General features: G+C 42.6%; 1 protein-coding gene across 2 annotated transcripts in view; it reads right to left on the reverse strand.

Annotated features, from left to right (window-relative positions):
• The window catches only part of C8H10orf90 (chromosome 8 C10orf90 homolog), a 65326-nt gene that overhangs the window by 17986 nt on the left and 22808 nt on the right, over positions 1–24532 (reverse strand). For both annotated transcript variants that reach the window (XM_032695414.1, XM_032695413.1), the window contains exons 2-3: positions 16070–16164; positions 12722–13805 (exon numbers count right to left, since the gene is read on the reverse strand). In XM_032695414.1, the coding sequence (XP_032551305.1) occupies positions 12722–13805; positions 16070–16164 (1179 nt within the window). The remainder of the gene's footprint in view (positions 1–12721; positions 13806–16069; positions 16165–24532) is intronic.

A 24532-nucleotide genomic window follows, 5' to 3' on the forward strand; every position in this document is an offset into this window, starting at 1 on the left:
CAGGGAGACAACTTCTCAGGGGATCCTCTAATGAGGGATCCCTGAAGATCAGCACAGACAGAAAAAACCCAGCCCTTTATTTCACTGATTGAGATGAACCCCATCCTAAGCAATTCCACAGCCTTACAGGAAACCTGCTCAAAGCAAGGAGGTGCATACAGAGCTCTCACATTCTGGGGTAGCATCCAAGCTTTCCCTCTCCTCTCTGATATAACTTATTTTTCTCCTTGCTTTTCATGCATTGCAAATATTTGCCTTATCTTTTGTCAAAACTGATCTCTCTTCTCAGAGGGAAATAGTTTTGATGCAAATGCTCTCAGCAGACTGGACAGACTCAATTCTGTGCATACACTCAGAGTTCATCCATATACAGTGACCTGTTCCTTCAGTCCCTGACTCATCCTGTGCCTGCAGTCACACGCTGTGTTGCCATGAATATCTTAGGATATATAGAGAGGAAAAAATATTGGGACAGATTAATGGGGTCATGGGCATCACAGAGTGTTTGTGGGAGAAGGTAGGAACATGCAGTGGGGTAGGAGAAGATGAAGAAAGCAGCAGGTAGCATTAACTGCAGAGGAGGAAGTCCTTTCACTAGGGCAGCCAAAATGTTAGATGGATAGAGGGGAAAAAAAAGAGGGGAGCTAAGCCACAGAAAGAACATGAATGGAAAACAAATTATCTCATTAAATCACCTTTTAAATTGAAAGAGTTTACTGGCCAGCAGACAACAGAGAGAAGAAGAAACTGGAAATGAGAAAAGTTTCTGCTCGTCCATGGCTACATCAAAGTAGGAGATAATTTGCCTTCATATCAAGAAATGGTCTGTGCAACAAATGTGTGTGTGTTGTGAAGCCAAACAGCTTCTTCACTGAGACAGTCAGACAGCTCAAAGCATGGTTGTGTCCCCAGGAGGGACTGTTTGCTGCTGCTGGGCATCGGTACCCAAAACTCCAGCTGGAATCGTCAGGGTGGTCAAAATGGGCTGTAAGGAAGAAGGATAAAACAGGAGAGACCAGAGTGAGTGAAGGAACAGACTCTCACATCTCTCCTCTCTAACTTCTTAGTATATTGATCTGAACAAAAGAAAGAAGAGTATTCACACTCCATTTACTCCTAACTACCAGACCAGTTATTTGTAAGTGGTGTAAGTGGTGTAAGTACAGGAACCTTCAGGAAGTGAGAATCAAGCTCCAAGAAATGCCTGACACGCGGTGCAAATGGAGACAACCCTCCCTCCCCACTGCACCCCTTCCCTGCTAAAAGAAATGCCACCAATGGCATTCACCTCACAAGGTCTGGGGAATACCTATAAAGACATGGATTAGGAGAGAAAGAAATGCACCAACAAAACTAGGAATGGGGTCTCAAATTAGAAAAAGTTGATGGATGTTTCTTGGTGTTTTGTGACAACAAAAGGATGTCTAAGAAAGAACTAAAACCAGCACAATTCCTCATGAAATTCAGGTATAAAACCACCACATTCCTCCTGCATGAAAACTGTCTTCCTTAGATCTTGTTCTAATATCATAACTAAATCTTAATCCTTATTAGATTCACAGTATGAGGGGATTTTTAAATTTTTTTTTAGTTAATTAAGGTGATAAAAAAGGTGTGTCTTGTTCTTGTCTAACACTGAAGGCAATCAGAATAATAACAGAGTCAATTTGCTAAATTCTTTCCTCCAACTCCCTCTTGAATTAACCTTTCTGTTCAAAAGGTGCACCCAGGTGCAGTGAATCCACAGGAAAACACAGCACAGCAAACCAGACAAGGGCTCCAAAGATCAGCTCCCTCATCCTCAGGGCAGCTCTCAATTACCTTCACTAACCAACACAGATGCAAATGATATTGAGAAAAAAAAAAAAGAACAAGGCAAAGGTACTTAAAGGTAAGATCACAATGTTTCACTCTGTACATTCTGGACCCATTTTTGACATATTGTGTGGGGAATTAGGACTGTTACTCTCATTAAGACTATCTGGAATTGTATATCTAAATCCCCACGAACAAAACTTGAAATGTATATGCCCCTCTGAGAGCAGCTAGAATTGCAACTGGATGACTAGAAATATATGGTTTTCCTATTATCCCAGCTGAAGAAAGACTTTAAAACTAATGAACAAAGACATGAAAGTGTAATGCTTTGGGAGATACAGGAGAGCAAAACTCAAAGAAACAGAGAACAGAATGACTCCATTAATAAAATTCAGCAAGTACAGATGCTAGTTGTAAAAGTTCAGGAGAAAATTTAAGGAACAAAGTCATAATTACATTTGGAGAAAGGTCATTTTTGTCCTGTGCAAGAAAGAAGATGACAACAGCTCAATTTTTAAATAATGGCTTAGTGAAAACCATACCACATTGGAGGAGTTAAAAATATTCTGTGAAACCAAGGGTAGGTTTTCAAAAACTCCTTAAAAAAAAAAAAAAAAGAATCCTTGATCTCTGAGAAAAAGAAGTATATTGTTTTACTGTAAAGTATCTTTTTACATTCTCCCTCCTCTCCCTTCAGGGGGTTTTGCTAACGGGAAGTGACCCTGCGTTACAGCAGGTTAAACTTGCCTTTCCTCGAGACACACACAATCCAGGCAAACATCCCCTTTGCCATTGTTACTGCCTTTTTTCCCCCCCCCCCTTTCACTTTACAACAGGATAATGCAGCTTTTCATACTTGCACAGAAGACTCTTCACAGTGTTTCAGTGGGGATTTTTGACGATTTGTGACAAAGTGCTCCTTTGAAATTGGCCGAAGTTCATTTTAGCAGCCGCAGCACCAGGAATCCTCCCCGACCACCAAGTCAGCCTGACACAAGGTGGCTGGGAAGGAGACACACAGTGCTGATCCACTGTGTGTCATTAATGAGATCAGACATCCCCACTGTAGGTAGGCTTTCCGTTCCAGACCACCCGTTGGGTTTTTTTATTTTAATTTAATAAAAGCCCCATGTCCTGAGCTGCTGAGCTCTTCTGGACCTCCACGGTGGGAGCCGATGCTGCCAATACCCCAAGCAGAGAGAGCAGCAGCAATTAACATTCCTCAAATATGAGAAACTTCTGCTTTCTTCAAGATTTAGACCCAGGGACGTGTAGGAGTGGGTTGTACAGAGCCCACACGTGCCTCAAGCAACGATCCCTAATCCAAAGCAAGACTCCCGATGACAAAGATGGATGACTCAATTCTTATCATGAATCAAGGATTGCCACAGCTAAGCCACACGATCTTAGACATGAGTAAACAGCCCCCATCATCTCGGCAGCCTGGTAACACAGAAAGATGGAAACACTGAGAGCAATGACAGTATTATTCGTTATTTCAGTGTTTGTCAAGGGATGCAAGATAGGACGGATAATTTATTTCTCACATCGCTGCCGAGGAAAAGGCATCACTTTTAATCAGTCAACAGGCTGCAGTTGGCAAGGAGTGCTACAAAATTCAGATGATTTTACTAAACTTTCTGCTGACCAGCAATGAGCCCCATGTCCCAAACTGCCTCCTGATGTTTGTCAAATGACTCATTTACAAGAGACAGCATCAGCTGCTGCTCAGCATTAGCATCCATGGAAACTACCTGAATTGCTGGGAATGTAGCTCTGCCCGTGCTCCCTATGCAAAATGTGATGCTAAACAAGGTCTTGATTTACCTTTCAACAAAAACCTGAGGTTGGATCCTGAGAAACGGGGCTGGGTCATGTCCTCAGCTCCGTTCCCAGAATTGTCAAGATCCAAAGTCAAGGTTACTTTGCAAGCTTGAAGCAAGAGAATCAGACAGCCCATTACTCCCAAAGAAAGTGTCATTGTACCTGCACTAATTCTTTTTCAAACAGCTCTGCCTGGTGGGGATAAAGCTTAATTATCTCAGCTATATCAATAAAACCTCAAGCTAAGAGTCTAGATTAAAAAATTATCTCTAACAAAAAAAAGGTTACCTTTTTCCTAGCTCTCTCTTTTGGGTTTTCTTTAAACCATGTTGACAGCTGTGGACGCATTTCTCAGAAGGAAAAAGGCTTTCTTTTGGCAAAAACTAATATTTGACTCTAGGAAGTTGTAATCATTTATAAGAGAAAGCTTATCAAGTGTACCTAGGAGCTGTTAGGCTTCAAACCTTATAATCAGTCCAAAGTAGGAAAGCTTCTTGATGTCAAGAAACTGTTTACAGAAGGCTTTTGGCAAAACTAGTGTAGTCCACACTTGGCTTCAGAGCAAACAACCCCATAACCAGCTAATCCACAACCCCTCACAATAAGCCTCTCCGTGGTGATGGCTAATTTATTTTCTCTAAACACTTCACAAATAACTAACTGACCTTCTTTCTTGGTGTCAAACAAGGGAATGACACTTATTTCAGGGAGGTCATGGGTACAGATGTGCTACTGAGGATGGGACGTGGCACCGACTCCAACTGGCACAGAGATGTTCAGTGGAAAGAAGGATTTGCAAGGGCTGCACCAAGGCTGCCACTTTGGTGCAGTTCAATGGCCTCAAGTTGCACCAAAGGAGGTTCAGGTTAGACATCAGGAGGCATTTCTTCACTGAAATTTAAGTTAAGTGATATAGTTCAGTGAGCATGACGGTGTTTGGTTAAAGGCTGGACTTGATAATCCTGGAGGTCTTTTCCAACCTTAATGATTCTATGACTCTATCAATGGCACCTGCAGGAGATCATCTTACACTCCAAATGATGACAGTGTATTGTTGCTGCAGAACATTTCAGTGGGCAGCTAATAATCCACCTCCATGATTTGATTTGACCGCTTGCACCAGTGAGCTCCCAATATCCAGCTGGTCGACTACAGTGTTTCCATGTTTTGCTAACATTTTACCCCTTTGCTTCCCATGAGCTGGGACAGAATAAAAGGAAAAATATTTCCTTTTCATTAAACCTTTCATAATTTGGAGGTTGGTCAAGCACCTGGTAATTATTTTCTCATTTAAGATAATCAGTCTTAGGTTTTAGACTCATGCTTTGAATCATCCTAATTTTTCTTGCCTTGTTTATTTGACCATGCTGTGCCAGACCTGTGTCTTTAACAGACCCAACACTCCCAAGCAACTGGTCCTTAGAGTGAGAGGATGTGTGTTCATATTGTTAAGAACCATGGAAACAGTTATTGAAAAATACTTTGAAATTTGCTGCTGTACTTATGAGACATTCCCAGTAACAGCCACGAACCAAAAACCTCGGAGTCAGAAATCCATGTTTGCATTTCCAGGATGTCATGCTAGAAGCTATCAGGCACTACTGTAATGACTCAAGGAGTAATCTGATGCAGTGTGATTTTAAAAAAAAAATGTTCAGGACGATTCAGAACATTTAAATGGTGATTTGCAGGGTAAGAAATGTATCGACCACTTGTTATTCTCATCATGTCCAAGGCACCTAGTTCAGCTCTTTCTGATAATTTACCGCAGCCAGGCTGAGCCAAGTATTCATTTCACAGACTGCAGAAGGGTTGTTCCTGGTTTAAACCAAGTGTGAATTAGGGTAAAATGAGGCCCTTTACTCCAGTGGCATAATGCAGTCACTGAATCCACATAGCCCATCTCTTTTAATCATTATTTTAATGATTCCAGTATTCCGTCTGCTGCCGCTTGCCCTGAGTGCTAACGAGTGACTTGCACCCTCCAGAGTCTTTCACTCCAAATTGTCTCACATTTTTACCAACTCTGACAGCTCCAGATAGAAATGTCATAGAATCACAGAATCATAGAATTGTGTAGGTTGGAAAAGATCAAGTCCAACATAACCAAGATGGAAAACAGCAGAAGAATCAAATCCTTAACTTTCACAAGCCAAAACAACTTGGATCTTCAGACAATATGAAGATCTTTGGGAAAATAATTCTAATTCATGTGTTTCACTCACAGAAATATGTTCCATAACATCATTAACAGAGCAGACATCCCTCTGTCTTCTTGAGAAACAATGGCCTTTCTATCCAACACATTCATTGCTATGTCCCATAACATAAAACTGAGCCTTTAATCCCCAAAAGACACCTGAAGGTGAGGAGTTCCTTCAACTGCAGCCAAATTATTTTATGATCATGCCCTCAGACAAACAAAAGCATCCACCAAAAAATCCCAAACAAAAGAAAAACCAGGAAAACCCAACCACCCCCTCAACCCTCCCTGACTGCTCCTTGCCTTAAACCACAGAGAAATCATTAAAGAACAATCATATCTATAGGAAAATAATCTCAGCCTGGGCCACTGTGACATCACAGTGACATCATTGAAAAACAGCTTAAGGGCAGCTTTGACTAACACAACTTGAACATCATCCATCCCTCTTGCTTTCATCTGTTGTCTAAGATCTCCAAGGGTATTCATTTATCCATACGAAGGGCAGAAGGCCACACAGCTCTTCTGAGTCCCATAGTTTAAATAAATGGAATAATAAATACCCCTCCACGCTGATCCCTTACTTCTCTTACACCCGAAGACATCATCACTCCTTCCTTGGTTGCATCAGATGATGGGGAAACCAGCAGCAGGTAACTGAAACAATGAGCAAAGCTCATGAGCTTGGTACTCCATAAATGTGAAAGGGCCCACCAGAGAAGAAGAGATGTCTTCTTACTTCTAAAAAATCAATAAAAAAGCTCCAGGATAAACACAGACAACTGCTATTGCCCATCACACAGGCTGGGGTCTGTCTCGAAGGCTGGCAGCATCTTCCAGAGTCACCCGGAACAGGACTGCCAATTCCCCACCGAGTTTTCTGCATCTGAAAGGATCGAATTCTCAATTTCTGAGTGTGTGACGCAGTACATGAAGGTCACATTGCAGTGTGACACAGACCCAATGACACAAAATGTCTAGACTAAGGAAAATTGACAGCCTCCTCCATTTTAAATTTATACCAGATGAAGGCAAACATCAAAGGAGCGCTTTTTAATGGGCTTTTTGGCATGTGGTGCTTTGTTCTTAACAAGTCGGCACCAGCTGCTGTGTCCATAGTGCCAAGTCAGTAACGTCCCTGGCCAGATTCTGGGCTGATGTAAATCAGTGTCACCCTTCTGAAGGCAGATATTTCTATTGGTTGACATCAGCTGAAGATTTGGCTCTCTGTGCTTAGCAGGTGCAAGCTAAAGTAAAATCTTGTGTGCCATATTTCATAATTCTCCTGTCTTCACCATCCCTGCTGCTGTACACATTCACAGGCTGGAGAGTTAATTGGCATCAGCTGGAGCTACTCAAGTTTCTATACAATAAATTCCATATTGTAAGGAACAGCTTTCCTCTAATTATATCTTGTTCATGTACATATATATATATATATTTATTATTTACACACACACACAAATCTTGTGCTCTGCCTTATTGCATGGTGACTTTCCCATAAACAGAAGATGAGGTGAGAACACCAGATAGGCCACATTCTTTCACCATAACATTTCAAATACTATTTAATAATGGAAAGTAAATACTACTTATAGTCTTCACATTTCCTAGTTAGCCCATTCTGATTACCAGGAGTACATATTAGTCTAAAGGTGATCTATAGGATTTTTGTGATGCACAAACATCTCAAGTATCAGGGGCTCTTCAATGTGTATTTAAAGCACAAATATATTTTTATTTTGCAGGTAGAAGTACCTCAAAGTCCCACAACACCAGCTGTTCTGCTTTTACTCCAGTAGGAGTATGTACATACATATCTGAGCACTGCATAAAGAAATTAAAATAGCTCTTGAAACAAATTAAAATCTAGCTATTTACCCCTTAGAAAACATGCTGCTGACTTCAGCACTTGTTAATAAAACTCTTGTCTAAGAAGGAAACAAGCCTGTAATCATCTGGGGCCACTGAACACCCCAAAAGCCCAGGTCCCATCTCAGTTTTCCCCCTTCACTGACTCGGGTTGTTTTAATTAAGTGAATTATGCTTTCAAGTCACCTGCCATTCTCTTTGGGAAAAGATATAAGCAACTCCATTACCAGCTCTCTGATCTGTCCTGTTCACTGATGTAAACGTTTTCTTCCCCTCCTGAGCATTTCATTCCGGAGTTCTGCAGAAGGAACACAGGCAATGCAACTCCCCTGGGCACGCCCACTGGTTCCCAGTGCCCACAGCTCCTGCTAACAACCATCCCCTGTCTGTGTCATTCACCTTCCACTGCTGACTCACTCATGAATCGTTAAGGTTGGAAAAGACCTTTAAGGTCATTGAGTCCCACTGTTCCCCCAGCACTGCCAAGGTCACCACTAACTCACATCTCCAGGAGTCACTTCTACACAGCTTTTAAATCCCCCCAGGGATGGGGACTCTACCACTGCCCTGGGCAGCTGGGCCAGGTCTGGACAACCCTTTTGGTTTCCTATTTTCCAGTCTAAACCTTCCTCAGCACAACTTGAGGCCATTTCCCCTTGTCCTGTCCCCTGTTCCCTGGTAGCAGAGTCCGACTCCCCCATATACCCCCTCCTGTCAGGGAGTTGCAGAGAGCAAGAAGGTTCCCCCTGAGTCTCCTTTTCTCCAGGCTGAGCCCCCCCCGCTCCCTCAGCTGCTCCTGGTGCTCCAGATCCTTCCCCAGCTCCATTCCCTTCCCTGGACACACTCCAGCCCCTCAATGTCTCTCTTGTTTGAGGGGCCCAAAACCGACCCCAGGATTTGAGGCTTGGCCTCACCAGAGTCCAACACAGGGGGACAGTCACTGCCCTGGTCCTGCTGCCACACCAGTGTTGATACATATCCCATAATCCTGATGTTTACATAGGAGTGTGATTCATGACATGCCCTTTTTTCATCTCCCCTCACCCTCCTTGACCATCTTCTGTATCTCAACATAGAGCTGAGGAAGCCAGCACAGCACCCACCATCCAAACTGGATTTACTCTCCACCTCGGTGGTTCTTCCTTAATAGGACTGCACAGCAGTTTTGGGTATGACAACAAAAGAAGAACAAAACTGTAGCTGTTAGCAGAAACTATTTTGGTTTAGAAAGTAGCTGATGTTTGTGAAGGTGCTCAGGTATCAAGAGGTTTACAGTTATTTAAGCTTAAACAGATAAATTCAGACGTTGGCATTTATAATCTTCCATAGAAAAGTGATGATACTGTTTAATCAAGAGGTCAAAAGGAATTTAAAGTTGTCCCATTTTCTTCTCTTTGCCCCTTTTTAATAATTCAACATAGAGCCCAGTAGGTAATAGATTGTAAAAGATGGATGGAAAACTAGATATTCATGTGGAATATACACTCACGAAATGTAAGTGAGAAATCAAGATTAAAAATGTTCCTGTCTTCAGCAGAAACAAGACTAATCTTTTCATTTTTAACTTACCTTGTATTTATGAGACATCAGCTGCAGACAGTGAAGGAAATTGCAGCATTCCCTGAAAAGCAGCGTTAGCAGGTTCTGACAGCTTGTTAAAAGCTGTGACCAAAGGGAGGGTGATGCACATCCATCACCCTTGACAAGGACCCCATGGAGCCTGGCCAGGGTTTCCTCTTGGCCATGCTCTGAGGTGGGTCCTGTGGCTCTCAGTGGGCCACTTCACACGCTCCTCCAGCTGCCCAGGGGATGTAAATGCTGGTCACTCACTAAAATAAACACATTTAAGTCCCACGACTCTACGTCCTCCCACAGTTCAAGTCTGACTTCACGTGTAACATGGATTTTGCAGCACTTGGAATTCACTTTCTTGCCAGATGATGGATGTAGACACCCAAAACAATGGAGACGGTAGAAGATACAGTCCATAGTGATGAAATCACAGGATCATATTCCATCCTTGGGATGCTACAGCATGAAACACGGCTTTGAACACTGAGTCTGAGAGATTTGGATTTCTACATATAATTATGAGCACCCATGAGCATAGCCCAAAATTTACATTTCATTTATAATCCTAAAATATCCTTTTCATATGTGGTACATGGTGGAAATACATAACTCTGGAGATCACCTGGAGGAGCCTCCTGCTGAAAGCAGGGCCTTAGATTAGGTTATCCAGGTCTATGTAAAGCCAAGTCTGGAATACTTGGGTTTGAACACGAAATAGTATGAACAATCCTGTAAGTAGAGTTATCATTACTTTAGTGAAGTCACACAAAAAATTAGGAAAAAGACATTCCAAAGAGGTTGTGACTCAACTGGCCCTTTAGGAGACAGAAAACCTGGCCCCAGCACCTGTAAAGCAGAGAAGTATTTGGGTGCTCATTCCAATTCAGATCCTAATAAAGCAGCCTGTACATCCTGGAAACTACATTTACAGATTTCATACACAGAAGTGTAGCCTTGAAAGTAATTTTTCTTCTTTTTTTTTTTTTTTTTTAACCATAGTGATGTTATTACCACTTGTATTTCTGCTGGCAGGAAGGTATTGCCTCCAGCTGCAAACCAATATAAACTCCAACTTTCTGGGTCATCAGAAATGTGATGGACAAAGTGCTTTCTGCAGTTCCTTCAGCCAATAAGATAACTATGTTAAAGTACTAACATGGTGTCAAAAGTTGTTTGCTGCCCCTTCTTTGCTAGTTCTTCCTTCTTTTTAAACATTTCATTTCACAAACATTTAATTGCATAAACATTTAGCAGATTAAAGCTTAACATGAGTGGATTTGAGCTAGTAAATACTGGAGGGAAAAATATCTAAAATAATTGGGAATATGTTGTCATATGAAATTTCTTCCCCAGAAAGGTGGAGTCCCCATCCCTGGAGGGAATTTAAGAGCCATGTGGATGTGGCACTTGGGGACATGGGCTAGTGGTGGCCTTGGCAGTGCTGGGGGATGGTTGGACTTGAAGGCCTTTTCCAACCTTAATGATTCTGTGATTAATCTCATATTAATCACTTCTCTCCCTCATTTGACCCAGAACTAAAGGGGACTCACTTTGTCACTCCTCCCAGGTTAAAATCATACCAATTGTCTTTCATTTTAACGAGCAGTGTGGATGTCTCTTGTGTTCAACCAGGTTTCTCATGATTGTCACATTTAATGGTTGATGGCAGTGCAAGACCTCATTACTTCAGTGATCCTGGGGAGAAAGGCTGTTGTTTTGCAGCATTATTCTGGTTGTTTATACAAATTTCACACAGGAAAGTTGTAGTAAGCTGATAAACACCTTCTTATATGTTACAAAGGGTTTGAGCAAGAGAAATATATATCTTTACATTCTACATTATTGCTCACACAAAAGGTGGAAGCAGTTAAAAAGGTAACACTTCCCATGTTTATTTACACCTATATTCTTATGTACACAAATGGTGGAAGTCCTTTTTCAGAAACCAGTATTTCTCAGCTTCTTACCTCACTGATTTCCTCTTTTCAGTAAAACTGTGGAACCATGAGCAGTGTCCCATTTCACTTTCTAATTGCTTCTGGTACAAGCAATTCTTCCATGGCCACCATGGTATTACCAAGCCCAGGGAAGGCTCAGTGTTATTTTATTCCTTGTTTCAGTGGAATATCACAGAGACACCTTAGATGGTTTTGAACAAAGCCTTGAATACGTGACACTCCCTATGGAAACTTCAGGAGGACATTGTTATTTGAAATTGGGATGTATGCAATGAAAAGCTTAATTTGATGCTGTCATCCCTTTACAGTTCTCCCTCCAACCCTTTAGCACCGGTTGGCATCTTCCCTCTCCTGCTCCCCCTCTGTGCCATGTCCCCCCCAACAACATGCAGCCTGGATTATGCTTGGAAAACACAAAGGAATATTTTCTCTCATGTGCTGCTCCTGCATCCCTGTAGCTGCAGGATCAGTGTCATTGATTTCAGGCATGGGAAAGGGAGAGCAGCAGTAACTTCAAGGAATTTGTACCTTGTCCAGCCCTCAAGACAAGATGCAGCTTCTCATCTTTTTTTCCATGTGCACACTGGGAAGATGAAGCTACAGAGGAATCTTAGGAAGTAGCTTATGTTCATACACTGACCCTTAGATCAAAAAGACCATATAAGAACAAGGTAATTGCAATTAAATGTAGCCCAAGGTCATGGGATACATGGGGGGTAAGTTTTAATCATTGTGCTTTTGCTGAAAAATAGACTTGCTCATTGACATTCCTCCCATCCACCTTCCCTTCTTGGAAAGTCAATAAACTCAGCTGTGGTTATCCAAATGTGCTGGAAAAAAGCTGCACTGTAAAATACCCAGTGCAGCAGGAGCTGTACCACTCTGGGCACCAAGCAATCCCCAGGGCACCTCTCCCTTCCCTAAGAACAATGTTGCAAAGGAAATTTTATGCTTGCAAAATGCTTGGAAATGTTGGAAACAAATATGTTCAAGATTTGCAAACCATTTACCTGGATCCACTAGTTATAAAACCCTGGGCTTGTTACTGTAGCCTTCTAAACTAAAAGCTGAAAACAAGAGCATTTTTGATTGCAAGGAGCACAAAACCGAGCTCAGTGCAGTCATCTTCTGAATTTCACACCTTGAAATTCAGCCCTTATTCCAAGAAAGACCTAATTATTTTCAGGGGATAAGCACTTGCATGTTGCTGGGAGAAAAAAAAAATTACAGTAATAAATGGTTAAAAATAGAGGTTTAGTGCAGAAAACACAGGTGGAGTTTTCCCTATCAGCTGATGAGCAGCATGGCAAACATTCATGGCAGTCCTGGAAGTGAAAGCTGGGCTGTGCTCTGACTCACTGTGCCTTTGCAGAAACAAGCATTACTGTTATCTGCTCACACAAAATCACTGTGGTGGGTCTGTTCCAGCCTGAACCTCTGCTCCACCAGACTGAGGTTTATGGAAATTACTTACCTGGCTCATCACTTGAATTAGGAAGTTGGAGGGAAAACAGAGTGTGAGAGCTGCCAGAACGCTCATCATCTTCCTTCTTTGTTGCTACTACGTTATTATGTCCTCTGGGTATATCCACAAATGCTGGAAGTTCTGAGATAAGGACACTTTGCAAAGGGTATTTGCTACCCAAACAGCCTTCCTTTGTTTTCACTTTATTAATTACCTTATTTTCTGTGAAGTCTGCACTCAAGTCTGATCTGAGTGGAGTCTTGTTTGCTCCTGGGAGCTTTGTTGGAGCTGTCTCCTCCATGGGCTCTCCATTAGCTATGCCATCTACTCCATCTGCTGTTAATCTGGACAAACTGCACTTTATATTGAAGGATAACGTGGATCTGTATGTTTTTTGGCATTTAATTTGAGGTTGGTCAATGCACACATCGAGGGACTTGTCTAAATAATAGATGGTACTTGGGCACCGCTGAGAAACCTGGAGGTGGACCCAGGAGAAGAATGAAGGTTGTACTTTCTCCATCCCATCACTGCTTTGAAGGCCCAAGCCAGTCTCCTCGATTCCAGGGTCAAAAAGCTGCTTTTGTGGCTCTTCACCTAATCTTGGGCAAGACCCAGAAACCTTTCCTGGAGAGGCACGCTGGTGTGTGTGGCCTGGTGGAGGCCATTGAGGGAGGAGAGTAGGGACTCTGCTGGAGGTGGGGGACACAATGCTGGGGTCCTGCACAGCCCCAGGGCCACATGCTGTGTCCCCAGAGCCCACAGCCACACGCCTGGCTGTCACAGTTATGGAGGCAAACCCGTTCTGCTGCTTTGGACACCGTTCTTCCTCCGTGACGTGAGAGTCCAATGGTGACTTGGTGTCTCCTAAAGATGCCTGAACCTCCAGTCTGCTGGCAAGTACCAAAAATGCTCTGGTAACCTTGACTGACCCATGGTTAGACAAAGACTGCTTCGTGTGACAAGCACTGGGCTGGGGGATCATGGACTGCATAGGCAAGGCAGGCTGCTTTCCTTTGGATTTATTCCCATCAATCATCTGTGAAATGATTACTGGTGAAGTCAACGCTGTATTTTGTGAAGAGAGAGATTCCTGCAAATGAAAAGATTCAAATTATCAACATACTCTATGTGCAACTGTTTCTCATCTACCGGCTATCACACCAGTTTTGTTCAACCACAGACAGTTTTGTTCAATATCTCTTGTTAATTTTCTACTCATATTAAATTTTTTTGTCACTTAAGAACACGTTCTTGAAATCAGCTCTGAATTGTCTTGCAGGCTTCAATGAAAACCATATCACTGGTGAAAAAAAAAATTAAAGTTTAAATTGTGTATTCCACACTATTATTTTGAGTATTTATTCTGTCGCCACATTTGGGATTTGTAGCTGTTTAAAAATGGACATGGCAAAGGCAAGTGCCAGTTTCAGACTCTAAACCTCTCTTTCATGATGGTCTGCTGGAATCTGAAGTACATTTAAATATATTATGGATCATTATGCATGACATCACATGGTGCAGAGAACCTGAGGGCATGAGGGTCATTGCAGCTCTACAACCTCATCAGTTATAAGCATGGAAAAACTTCTCCATGATCCCTCCCACAAAAGTGGTACCATTACTCAGATAGGAGTTCTGGGTACTATTTTATTTAATTAGATCCCTCTTGCTTATGATTACTTGGTGATACCTACCAATGATATAAAAACATCTATGTCCAAGATTGATTGACAGCGGCCCAGATTCATTTTCCCTCCACAACAATAAACATCTATCTTGATATTCCATATGTTACTTCACTTGAGGTGTCAAAGGAGGTGCTTTCATGTTCCAGCTCTCTGACAAAGAGTAAACCTGAGTTTAAAACCTCCTGCTATTATTATCCACGTGGCTGGTCACATAAGTCACACGCAATAAAGCATCTGGCCTAATCTCATTGCTGCTGTAAAGTGGCTGATTAGATTGCTCCTGCCCTGTGCTCCCAGATCTTTTGATCCTAAGAGAAATAAAAAACCCAAACACTGAATTGGCATGCAGGATCTGAGGATCAGCTCCATAATGAAAGCTCAGCCCATGTTTAGGTGCCATTTACTCCTGCTTGTTATGAGCTCACCCGAGTCCTATCTGGGGGTCTCTCATCTGATAATCAGTACCAGGGCTCAACAAGGGTTTCATAGAACATAATATTATTCAGACTGTGAGGGTGGCAGGTACCAGACAGGTACCAGGGTCATCCTTGTCAGGGCTTTGGTGCCAGAGCTGGGACACTGCACCAAACCACATGGGGAGATGATCTTTAAGGACCCTTCCAACCCAATCCTGAGATCCTATGAGAGCATTCCTGTGTTCCTGTCTTCTGTGCAGGGAAACACCACCGAAACTGGGCTCCTTTTTAACTCTTTGGAAGGAGCTGATTGGGAACCCAAATGGGTAGAGGTAGATCAAGCGTTTATTAACGAGGTGAAATGCCAAATAAATTTTATCAACTCTTTAAACCAGCTGCCTGTGGTTTTGACAATTCAATAATTTCACAGCCCCAGGGAAAGCATTTTCTTCCTTCTCTGTTTCTTTCATGGTTTGTAACAACATTTGCCTCATATTTTCTGCACTTCATTTACTTCTGCCTCCAGGTTTAAGACCTTTGCATGCCGTCCAAAACTCTCGCCTTCCCCAAGATTTCTACAGGGCACCAAAGAAGAATGTTCCTTGAGAGACTTTATTTTGGATGCATCTCTCATGCTCCAGTAGTTAATTTGACATTTATTCCTTTTGTTAAGGGCTGCACAGATGGAGACATCCTGCAAGAGTCCAAAGGCATGTCAAAAACGCTCCTGATTAGCTACAAACTCCTGCACCAGTATTTTAAATAATTTGCTTTTCCTTTTTCTGCTTGGATATTTGTATTATTTCCTCCTCCCAATCTTTGGCAAAGAAATGGATCCTTAAGGTTTGACCAGCAGATCCTTTGCTCGTTGGGAGCTTTCAAGCTTCACTGCACCCTGTGAGAAAAATCCGCACTTAACACAAAGTAATTGTGGGGATGTGAAAGCTTCAGGCTTTATCTTGAGAACATCTCAGGCAGAGTGTACTGATATTTGGGATGCCACTTGATTTAGTCTCCTGGGGTGTTTTTAACAACTTCTTTTCCCCAACAAAACAGACAATTTTCCCCCCTGACCAAGAGCGCACAGAATCACAACACTTAGCCATCATTTTATTTGGTTTTTCTGCTGCCTAAGCTAAGCCTAGCTAAACAAAACCAAGTCCAAACACACTGCTCAGCAATCAGTGATTGTTTTCTAAACCCTCATGCGTTCTGCTGACTGCTATCCAAACAGAATTTATTTATTTTACCTTGGTAGAGCTCGATGTTCCCCCCCCAGCCCTCTCCTGCTGAAGGCCTGAGCATGTCCTGTGACCGTCAGTGCTCCATCGCTTCTGTGCCACCCCTGGGGAAAAACACAGAGAAAGGAACATTATTTCCAGTGTTCTGGAGGAGATGAGTTAGAAAATGTGCTTTTAAATGGAGTGCAAGCAGGAGGGAAAGAGCTCCTGTAAATGATCTGGTTGCCCTGAGATCTGTTTCTCCCGCTTCTCAGGAGAGGCACTAGAACCACCCCTGGGATCCTGTTGCAAGGATGTGGACAGTCTCACAACGTGTTCAGGGCTGATCCAAAGCTCCAATATCTCTGCTTTTGATTTCCAAAGCTTCAGGCATGAGTGTGGAGGGATCAGGGAAGATGGGAAACGCAGATTCCAACAAACATCCCTTTTGTGCTGTCTGCAGAACAGGGAGCACAAACCAGCTCAGGAACGGGCTGGACACTGTGAGCTTGATTTCATTTGCACTAAGTCACCTTCACGTTTAAAGAACTGCAGTAATTTCAAGCCATATCACCAATTCTTTTACATCAGAACGTTTCTAGTTCAGGGTAACTATTACACCGGTACATCAGCCTCTGCTTTTGTTATTTTTTTTTGTTTTCTGTGAGCTCTACTCTCTCTGCAGCTTTTTACATGGAGCTAATTTCCATTTAACACACAGGCTGGGCCATTGCAATGATGCATTACATCTGCTGTCAACCCCTCTGCCAGAAATTACGTTACTTTCTATTTTGTATCAAGCATCCAAAATTAATTTTCAGAAATTCTCCATTTGGACTGAAATCTCTTGGCATTCCTGGCTGTTGCTTTACAGTAACATGTCACACCACTGCTAAGCGCTTTTGTATTATTTTTCTTTCACCTAGACAGCCTGCCACAGAAGTTTTTTGCTAAGTAGAATTTCAGTTTATATGTAACAATACATTAACAAAGGAATGTAACTCAGCTCCACTTCAAGAAGTGTTTTTTAAAGCATACTCACCATAACAGGCTTCATGGCTTTGTCTCCTTGGGTGAAGGGAAGAGGGGAAAGAAGAGATCAAGAGATCTCCTTCAGTCCCAACACATCTCAAAACACTTAGAGGATGTTTGATGAACCTTTTTTTTTAATAAAGTACACTAAAATATACTTTCACACTACTAGCACAACTCGAAGATGCCAATGGCACTGTGTTTATCCATAGCTGGCATGAAAAAAATAAGTTGTTTTTTGTCATTGAGCAACAGAGAGTCCTTAGCAGCAGAGCAAACAGCTGGACTCATTAGCCACAGCATGGGAAAAAAAGAGAATCCAGAAAACAGCCAGAGCAGAGGGCCCACGACATGTTTTTTTGGCAAAGAAATAATGCAGAGTTGCAATCAGTGAACCTGATCTAATGCTGGTAACTGTTGGCACCAAACATGGGCAAGATGCCCTTGGAGCACCTCACCTTGTCGTGGGGCACAGAGAGGAGCACAAAAACAGCAAGGGGAAAAAATCCATCAGGATTCACGAGCAGTGGGACAGGGATAACTGCTGGGGGAGCCTCGTGGAAAGGTTATTTTCAGTGTGTCAGTAATGTGATGAGTTACATGTGAATGCCATCAGGATGAAGAGCTGCTACATGTGCTGTCTTATTCACTTTTTAAAACAGCTAAATAGAGAATAACTTGCAGAGAAGGATAAAGAAGAAATTCTTGGATTGAGTTATGACAAGATCTTAAAAAATCCAAAATTTTGTTTAAAAAAACCTTATGTAATAAAGCAACAAATTCCACTGAGTTATCAATATTTTCCTCAAACGCTTTACAGTAAGAAACACACAGTTGTCTCGGATCAAGCAGGAAACTACAACAGGAGAACATCAACTTGTGAATGTCAACCAGTGCACAAGGAAATCCAGAGGGCTGGCCAGAGATAAATCAGATCCAGACAGGCTTCTTTTACCAGATGGTTTTCCATGAATTTCATTCAAATGTACTTCCAGCACAAAAGACTGACACTAAAAAGCCAAAGGAGAACAAGTTGTCAAAGTCCACATTGCAGATTTCATATAACAGGTAAAATATTCTTATCAAAGTAATCTCCTATGATTAGCAATAATCTGTAGGTAGAAACTTCCAATTTCCTACAGATCCCTTGGAATAGATTGGTTAATCCTTGCTTATCTGACTTTAAAAAGTAGCTGTTTCTGGAGCAGAAAAGATGGGAATAATTGAGGTGGGAAGAAGAAGAGGAGGAAATATTTACGTTCTTTTCTAAATCATTCACAGTGGAGTTTTGCACTGCCTTTTTTACCATATCCTGTACAATGACATTCTCATATTACTATAGGAATCCTATTGTTGGAAAACACTCAAACTTTTGGCAAGTCATTTGATCTCATTGCTGAGACAGATTAAATGGCATTGGTGGCAAAAGCACCAGTATTTTTCCTGATATTATTAAATCCATTCCTGGAAGCTTCACATCTGTTAATTCATGTCACCAGAACAAGCAAAGGAAAAAAACCTAAACCTTTAAAAAGAGCTTGAGTCTGTGTTTGAAATGAAGACGCTACAGGGAGCACAAGGCTTTAGCTGAGATGTGTCACATACCAGGTTTTCAAATTCTCCTTGCTGACAAAACACATTGCACTGGAACTCTTGTTACACAACGAAACGCAAAGTTCAGTTTTTCCCTGGTGCGAAAGCACGAAAGAAATGGCATTTCAAGTACTTTCCATCTCTGTGGGGAGCATGAGAAACTTATTTCTATCCAAGCTGAAATCCCGTGGATTTGTTTAACCTCCCCAGACCTTCCCTTCCCACCATGATGCACCTCTCCAGCTTGCACTAAGGGGAGATGAAACGAGGAATAGAGAAGCAACTGCTGGCAGGTGACCTTTGTCCTGTTACATCTTCCCTCTTTTTCTTTTTTTTCCCCTCTCAAAACACTGTTTGTTGAACCAAATGATAGGCTCCTTGGCAAGGCATCTGGACATCCGGCTCCAGACCAGGGTTTTCCTAATTACGGAGTGCAGCTGGAACCGATTCTCCCAGTCTCGAGTGCCTGGATCTCTGCCTCGGGCCAACTGGCAGCCGGCTCAGATAATGATTCAGAAAAGATGTACTTGTAAATCAGCTCGCTGAAACACAGATCGATTGCAAAGGTGAGGGTGCTGCTGAAAAACAGCGTCCTCCGAATATTTGGCGTGCACAGGACAGCCCAGTGTGGAGCCAGCTGAGGTTTTGTACAAAACTTGAGACACACAGAGAAACAGTCCATGGAAAATGCTGGTTTACCAGTGTTTCAGGTGTTTTCTAGACATATACAGGCTGCCTGCTGGGGGATGTTGTTTGATGATAACCTACAAGAAGGACACTGAGGGGCTGGAGTGTGTCCAGGGAAGAGAACGGAGCTGGGGAAGGATCTGGAGCACCAGGAGCGGCTGAGGGAGCTGGGGGGGCTCAACCTGGACAAAAGGAGGCTCAGGGGGGACCTTCTCTCTCTCTGCAATTCTGTGACAGGAGAGGGAAGCTGGGGGGGAGGTCAGGCTCTGCTCCCAGAGAACAAGGGACAGGACAAGAGGAAATGGCCCCAAGTTGCATCAGGGGAGGGCTAAATTAGAGTTTAAGGAAAATTTCTCGAGCAAAAGGGTTGTCAAGCGTTGGAACAGGCTGCCTGGGGAAGCAGTAGTACCACCATCCCTGGAAGTGTTCAAAAAACCTGTGGAGTGGCCCCTGGGAACATGGGTTAGTGATGGGCTTGGCAGTGCGGGGGAATGGTTGAACTTGATCTTAGAGGGCTTTTGCAACCTAAACAATTCCATGATTGACACCCAGAGTGACACTGGGCAGAGGTAGAATGACTTCAGACCACTGGCCCTGGCCTCATCTCCAGTTTTTGTCATGAAAGTTGCATATTCCATTCATTTACTATTCACATGCTGACAAATTTCAAATGTGTGTCAGCACTTCTGGTCTCCTCTGCTCTGCTCCAAGCCCTGCTTGCTCTGCACCGCTCACATCCCCCGTCACCGCTGAGCCACCAGCATCACCTCCCAATGAACTCCTCCAGAGTCTCCAGGAACCTCCAGCACTTCCCTCAAAATGCCATAAAACAGCACTGCAGAACATGAACACTGTCTGAAAAGAAGAAAACTTCTCCACTTTACAGAAAAATTATCTTTTTGGCTGAACTTAGATGATCATCTGTGAGAATGGTGAAGGAAGTTGGGCTCCCTCCCATGTCCATGGCAGCCAGGATTCCCACAGCCCCCTAGTCAGCACTGTTGATTATCCAAAAATGCTCAAATTCCCTATTTGGAACCTGGGAGCAAAAGGACACCACTGGCTTGGCTGCAGGGTCAGGCATCAGAGCAACCACCCTGTTAATACAATACCTTTAACATCATTAAACCTTCTTTTTAAAGCCTTTTCCCCCTTCTGTGCATTATTCCTACTGGAGGAAGTAATTTATACTTCCTTCTGTTTAAAACATTAAAACTGCTTAAATTTCCTTGTGACTTCTTTAATTCAAATACCTGAGGAAGCCTTGAGGACAGAAGTGTCATCATTAAAGATTCATCATGCTCCCTCTCAGAAAGGGCTGGGAGAGATCATCACTCGCTCCTTCAGATCTGAAGTGAGTCATCCAGAAAAACCATCCGGACGTTTCAGATACATCTGAGATGAAAGCCAAGGCAGAACGAACACCGGAACCAAATCCATGTCTTCTGGTCTTCTTCATGTGTCATAAAGAAGGAATATCATAAGACTGCAGAGACTGCTGTCATCTAAAATAGAACTGAACACTGAAGCTGAAGTTCACATGCTTGATATTAAAAGCGGAGACAGATGAATGCTGAAAATTCCAACTTTTATCAGAATCCCTGATGATATTAAATCAATTTATACGATATACCAGCAAATGTTGTGTCTACTTGTTAGTGGAGATAGTGATGCATCTCCAGAAAGCCTTGGAACAGGCACAGAATGGTTTGGGTTGGAAGGGACCTTAAACACCATCTCATTCCACCCCCTGCGACACCTTCCACTAGCCCAGGTTGCTCCAAGTCCTGTCCAACCTGGCCTTGGACACTTCCAGAAATGGGGCAGCCACAGCTTCTCTGGGTAACAAGTCTTGTTGTCCTTCAAGGACATTACCCTGAGCCTTCAGAAGGGATGGTAAACTCCAGGAAGAGGGGAGGTGTTGCACAGACAATGATCCAAAGGCAGTAGCCCAGTGAAGGTGGGACCGAGCGGGGCAGGGAGGCAGCCCCACAGCCACACGAGGATTTTACTCCCTTACAGTCCCACAACAATACACCTGACATTCACCTCTGAAGGATTTGACCTTTAACAACTTTCCTGTAAGACCAGGCAGCAATTTTCACCAAGATGCTTGAAGGAGCACAGGGTGCCACCCAGAGAGCTCAAACACAGCTAAAATCCACACAGTGCGTGCTCATCAAGAGAGGATGACACAGGGACAGTCTCCCAGTCCTCTCAAAGAATCTTTGCAGAACTCATAAGAAGTATCCTGCACATCCTTACAATGGAGGTCAAATGATTCAGGCTTAAAGAAGGAAAAAGCAGCTGCCAGCTCTTTATTTGAAACCTTTCTTGTCATGAAAAAAGCCAAACCAATACAAACAAGCACTTTGCCACAAAGGAAAGCACTTGAACACAGTGGCACAAAGATGACAGTGTTTTAAGGCAGCTTTGTTGGGAAGGCTTTCAAATCAGAGTAAGCAAAACAGCCTGAAATCATTTCAGCCTGAACAGGATTCATTATGTAAACAAACTAGAAAAATATTTTTTCTAAGATGTCAGGATGGATTTTCTTCTGTTACAAGTGGCATCGTGAGATTTTGATAAGTGAATTATCTTTCCCTGCTCACACACCTTGGAGCTGTAGCTGCTGCCTGCAGAGATGATTACAGGATCCACCATGGAAGGGACAAATGAGTCCTGCTCTGCTATCAAAAAGCCAGAAGTCATAAATCTCTCATTATCCTTGCCATTAGAAACGAGGTGCCCATCAGGGGGCTGGAAGGAGCACAAGAATTATATCTTCAAGTCCATGCAAAGGAGAAAAAGAAATGTGTTTTCATTATGCATTGCTATTATTCTTTATCTTCAGTTAATAATTTAAAGGGAGGAATCACCCCCAGCAAATCCATCACACACATAGAGATAAAATTAAGAAAATCCTTTACTTTCTCCCTTTTCTCTTTCTCCTCCTCGAAGTTTTATTTTTATTATAAATTAAACATTTATTTTGTTCAATTTTCAGAGGTGGGGGGAAGAACACAGTCCTACATTTCTTTAGGGACCATAGGCTTATGCTAACAAATCTCAGTCCCTAGAAGCAGTGACTAACTCACTGAACCTTCTAAAGCCCAACTGTGTGGACATAACTCAGGCCAAGGGCTCAAATGGGAGTGCATGGGAAAATTTAACTGGTACAGGTTTGATTTCTTCAGTGTAAACAACATGGGCTGTCCCTGGAACTCCCTGATGGAGCTCTGCTGGCATCTTTGTAAAATGTGGTAGGAGGGGAATGTGGAGCTCAAAAACAGGGTATGGAGGGACGATATCAAGAACTGGGGTGGATCGTGAGGGATAACAATGTTCAATAGTCAAATAATTCTCTTTCATAGTTTTTTTTTCAGCAGTTTCACTGTAGAAACGGAAGAGATGCCATAAATGTCACAAGTTCCTGTGTCAGGGAGAGGAAAAATTAGGGACAAGGAGCAAGTCATCAAGCTCCCCACTGCCGATGAACAAGAGATGTCTTGAAGTTCCGTGGTTCCTCCGCTTTGGTGGGACTGGCTTCCACCCATCCCTTTGTCCTGCTGAAAGCAATCCCATATTTCCATACATTTCACCAGGATCCTGTGAGACAGTTTCTGTAACTGAGACACAAAGATTTGGCAAAGCAGTCGGAGGCTGTGCATGAGCAGCAACAGAACCCAAATTCTCCTTGGAGAAAAGGAGTCCTCTCTGGGTAAAACTGGGAAGTTCTGGTTCCTGTATGAGGTGCTCTCTGCTCACACCAAGGCAAGGGGCAGCACAAGGGAGGTGACACTTTTGGTTTTTTGCCAAAATTCCTGTTTCAGGGCCATCCTATTCTTTTGGAAAACTGTACGAAAAAGTTATTTGGGATTGCCTGAACAAGCCCTTCTGTGGGGTCAGGAATCACAGGAAGGGGTTTTGTCCTGAAGGTGATATTTGGGACCACGTGGGACCAGGCAGATGGATGGCAATCAGAGGTGGAGATGACAGGTTGACAGGCTTTGAAAGTGTCTTCAATGTGGCACAGGAGGCAGGAGAGGAGAAAAACCAAGAGCAAGGCAAACTCTGGAGTTCCTTCATGTCAGAGATACGTTAGGGTTAGAAAAATTTGAATAAAACATTTAAATATGAACACTAGATGTGTCAGAAAAGAAAGCAGCCAGGAGATAGAGTCAAACAAAGGAGGCAAGTCCAAGCTAAATCCAAATTTAAATTTTCCGGTTTCCACTTCTCTCCAATATTAAGGCATTCCGAATACAATTCCTGCTTCAGAGCCTTGCACTGGGATTCCTTAGTACCTGCTGTCACATTATTTGGTTTATTGACCACCTAATGTCCTTTCAAAAGAAATTTAACTAACAGAAACATTTAGTACAGAAGGAGCTGATGGAAGGACTCCTCCAACCCCTCTCAGAGTCCCCTTCCCAGCACATCATTAAGGCACCCATATTTTAGGGTCCACGTCCATTTCTGGAAGTTCAGGAATGCTTGAGATGGCCAGAAAATTCTTAAGTGACTGTAAACATGACAAACACAATGCATAAGCAAACAAAGGAAAAGTAGTTCTGCAGCCAAAAAGTATATTTATGAAGAGTTATTTTGTGCTATTATGTATATTTATGTAAAGGTCATAACCCGCAGAGACTTTGATGGTACAAATGGATTCTGTAAATAAAAATTCCACCCGTGTTCCTCAGAACTGGTGGCAAATACAAAATGCACACATTAGCCCAGAGCTGCTTGTGCATAATAAGAAATAAGAGCTCGAGGTAATTGTTTGGCCTCGGGGATTCAATATTTCCTACATTTACCTACTTTTGAAAGAGCTTAACTTTAAGACAAGAAACTGTAGGGAGGACAAGAGAAAACCTGTGCACTGTCTCTTACGCATTTTATGACTCAATATATGTCCTGCTGCAGGGATTTTTTCATGATGCTTTGGCTTAACAATGGTATTTATTGATTTTTTTTTTTCCCTTTTAATACTCTTAATACAGTGGTGAGTCCAGAAAAATGATGTGTGCTGCGGGTACAGATGCTTTTGTCGAGGCATCAAAGCAGTGATTCCAACACACACCTCTATTACTCCCATTTTGTTCCCAAAACAAAGGAACAAGATGTTCACATGAGCCAAATTTGACACCGAATGATTTGTACGACAAAACTAAACTC

Source organism: Chiroxiphia lanceolata, chromosome 8 (genome assembly GCF_009829145.1).
Source record: "Chiroxiphia lanceolata isolate bChiLan1 chromosome 8, bChiLan1.pri, whole genome shotgun sequence".
NCBI lineage: Eukaryota > Metazoa > Chordata > Aves > Passeriformes > Pipridae > Chiroxiphia > Chiroxiphia lanceolata.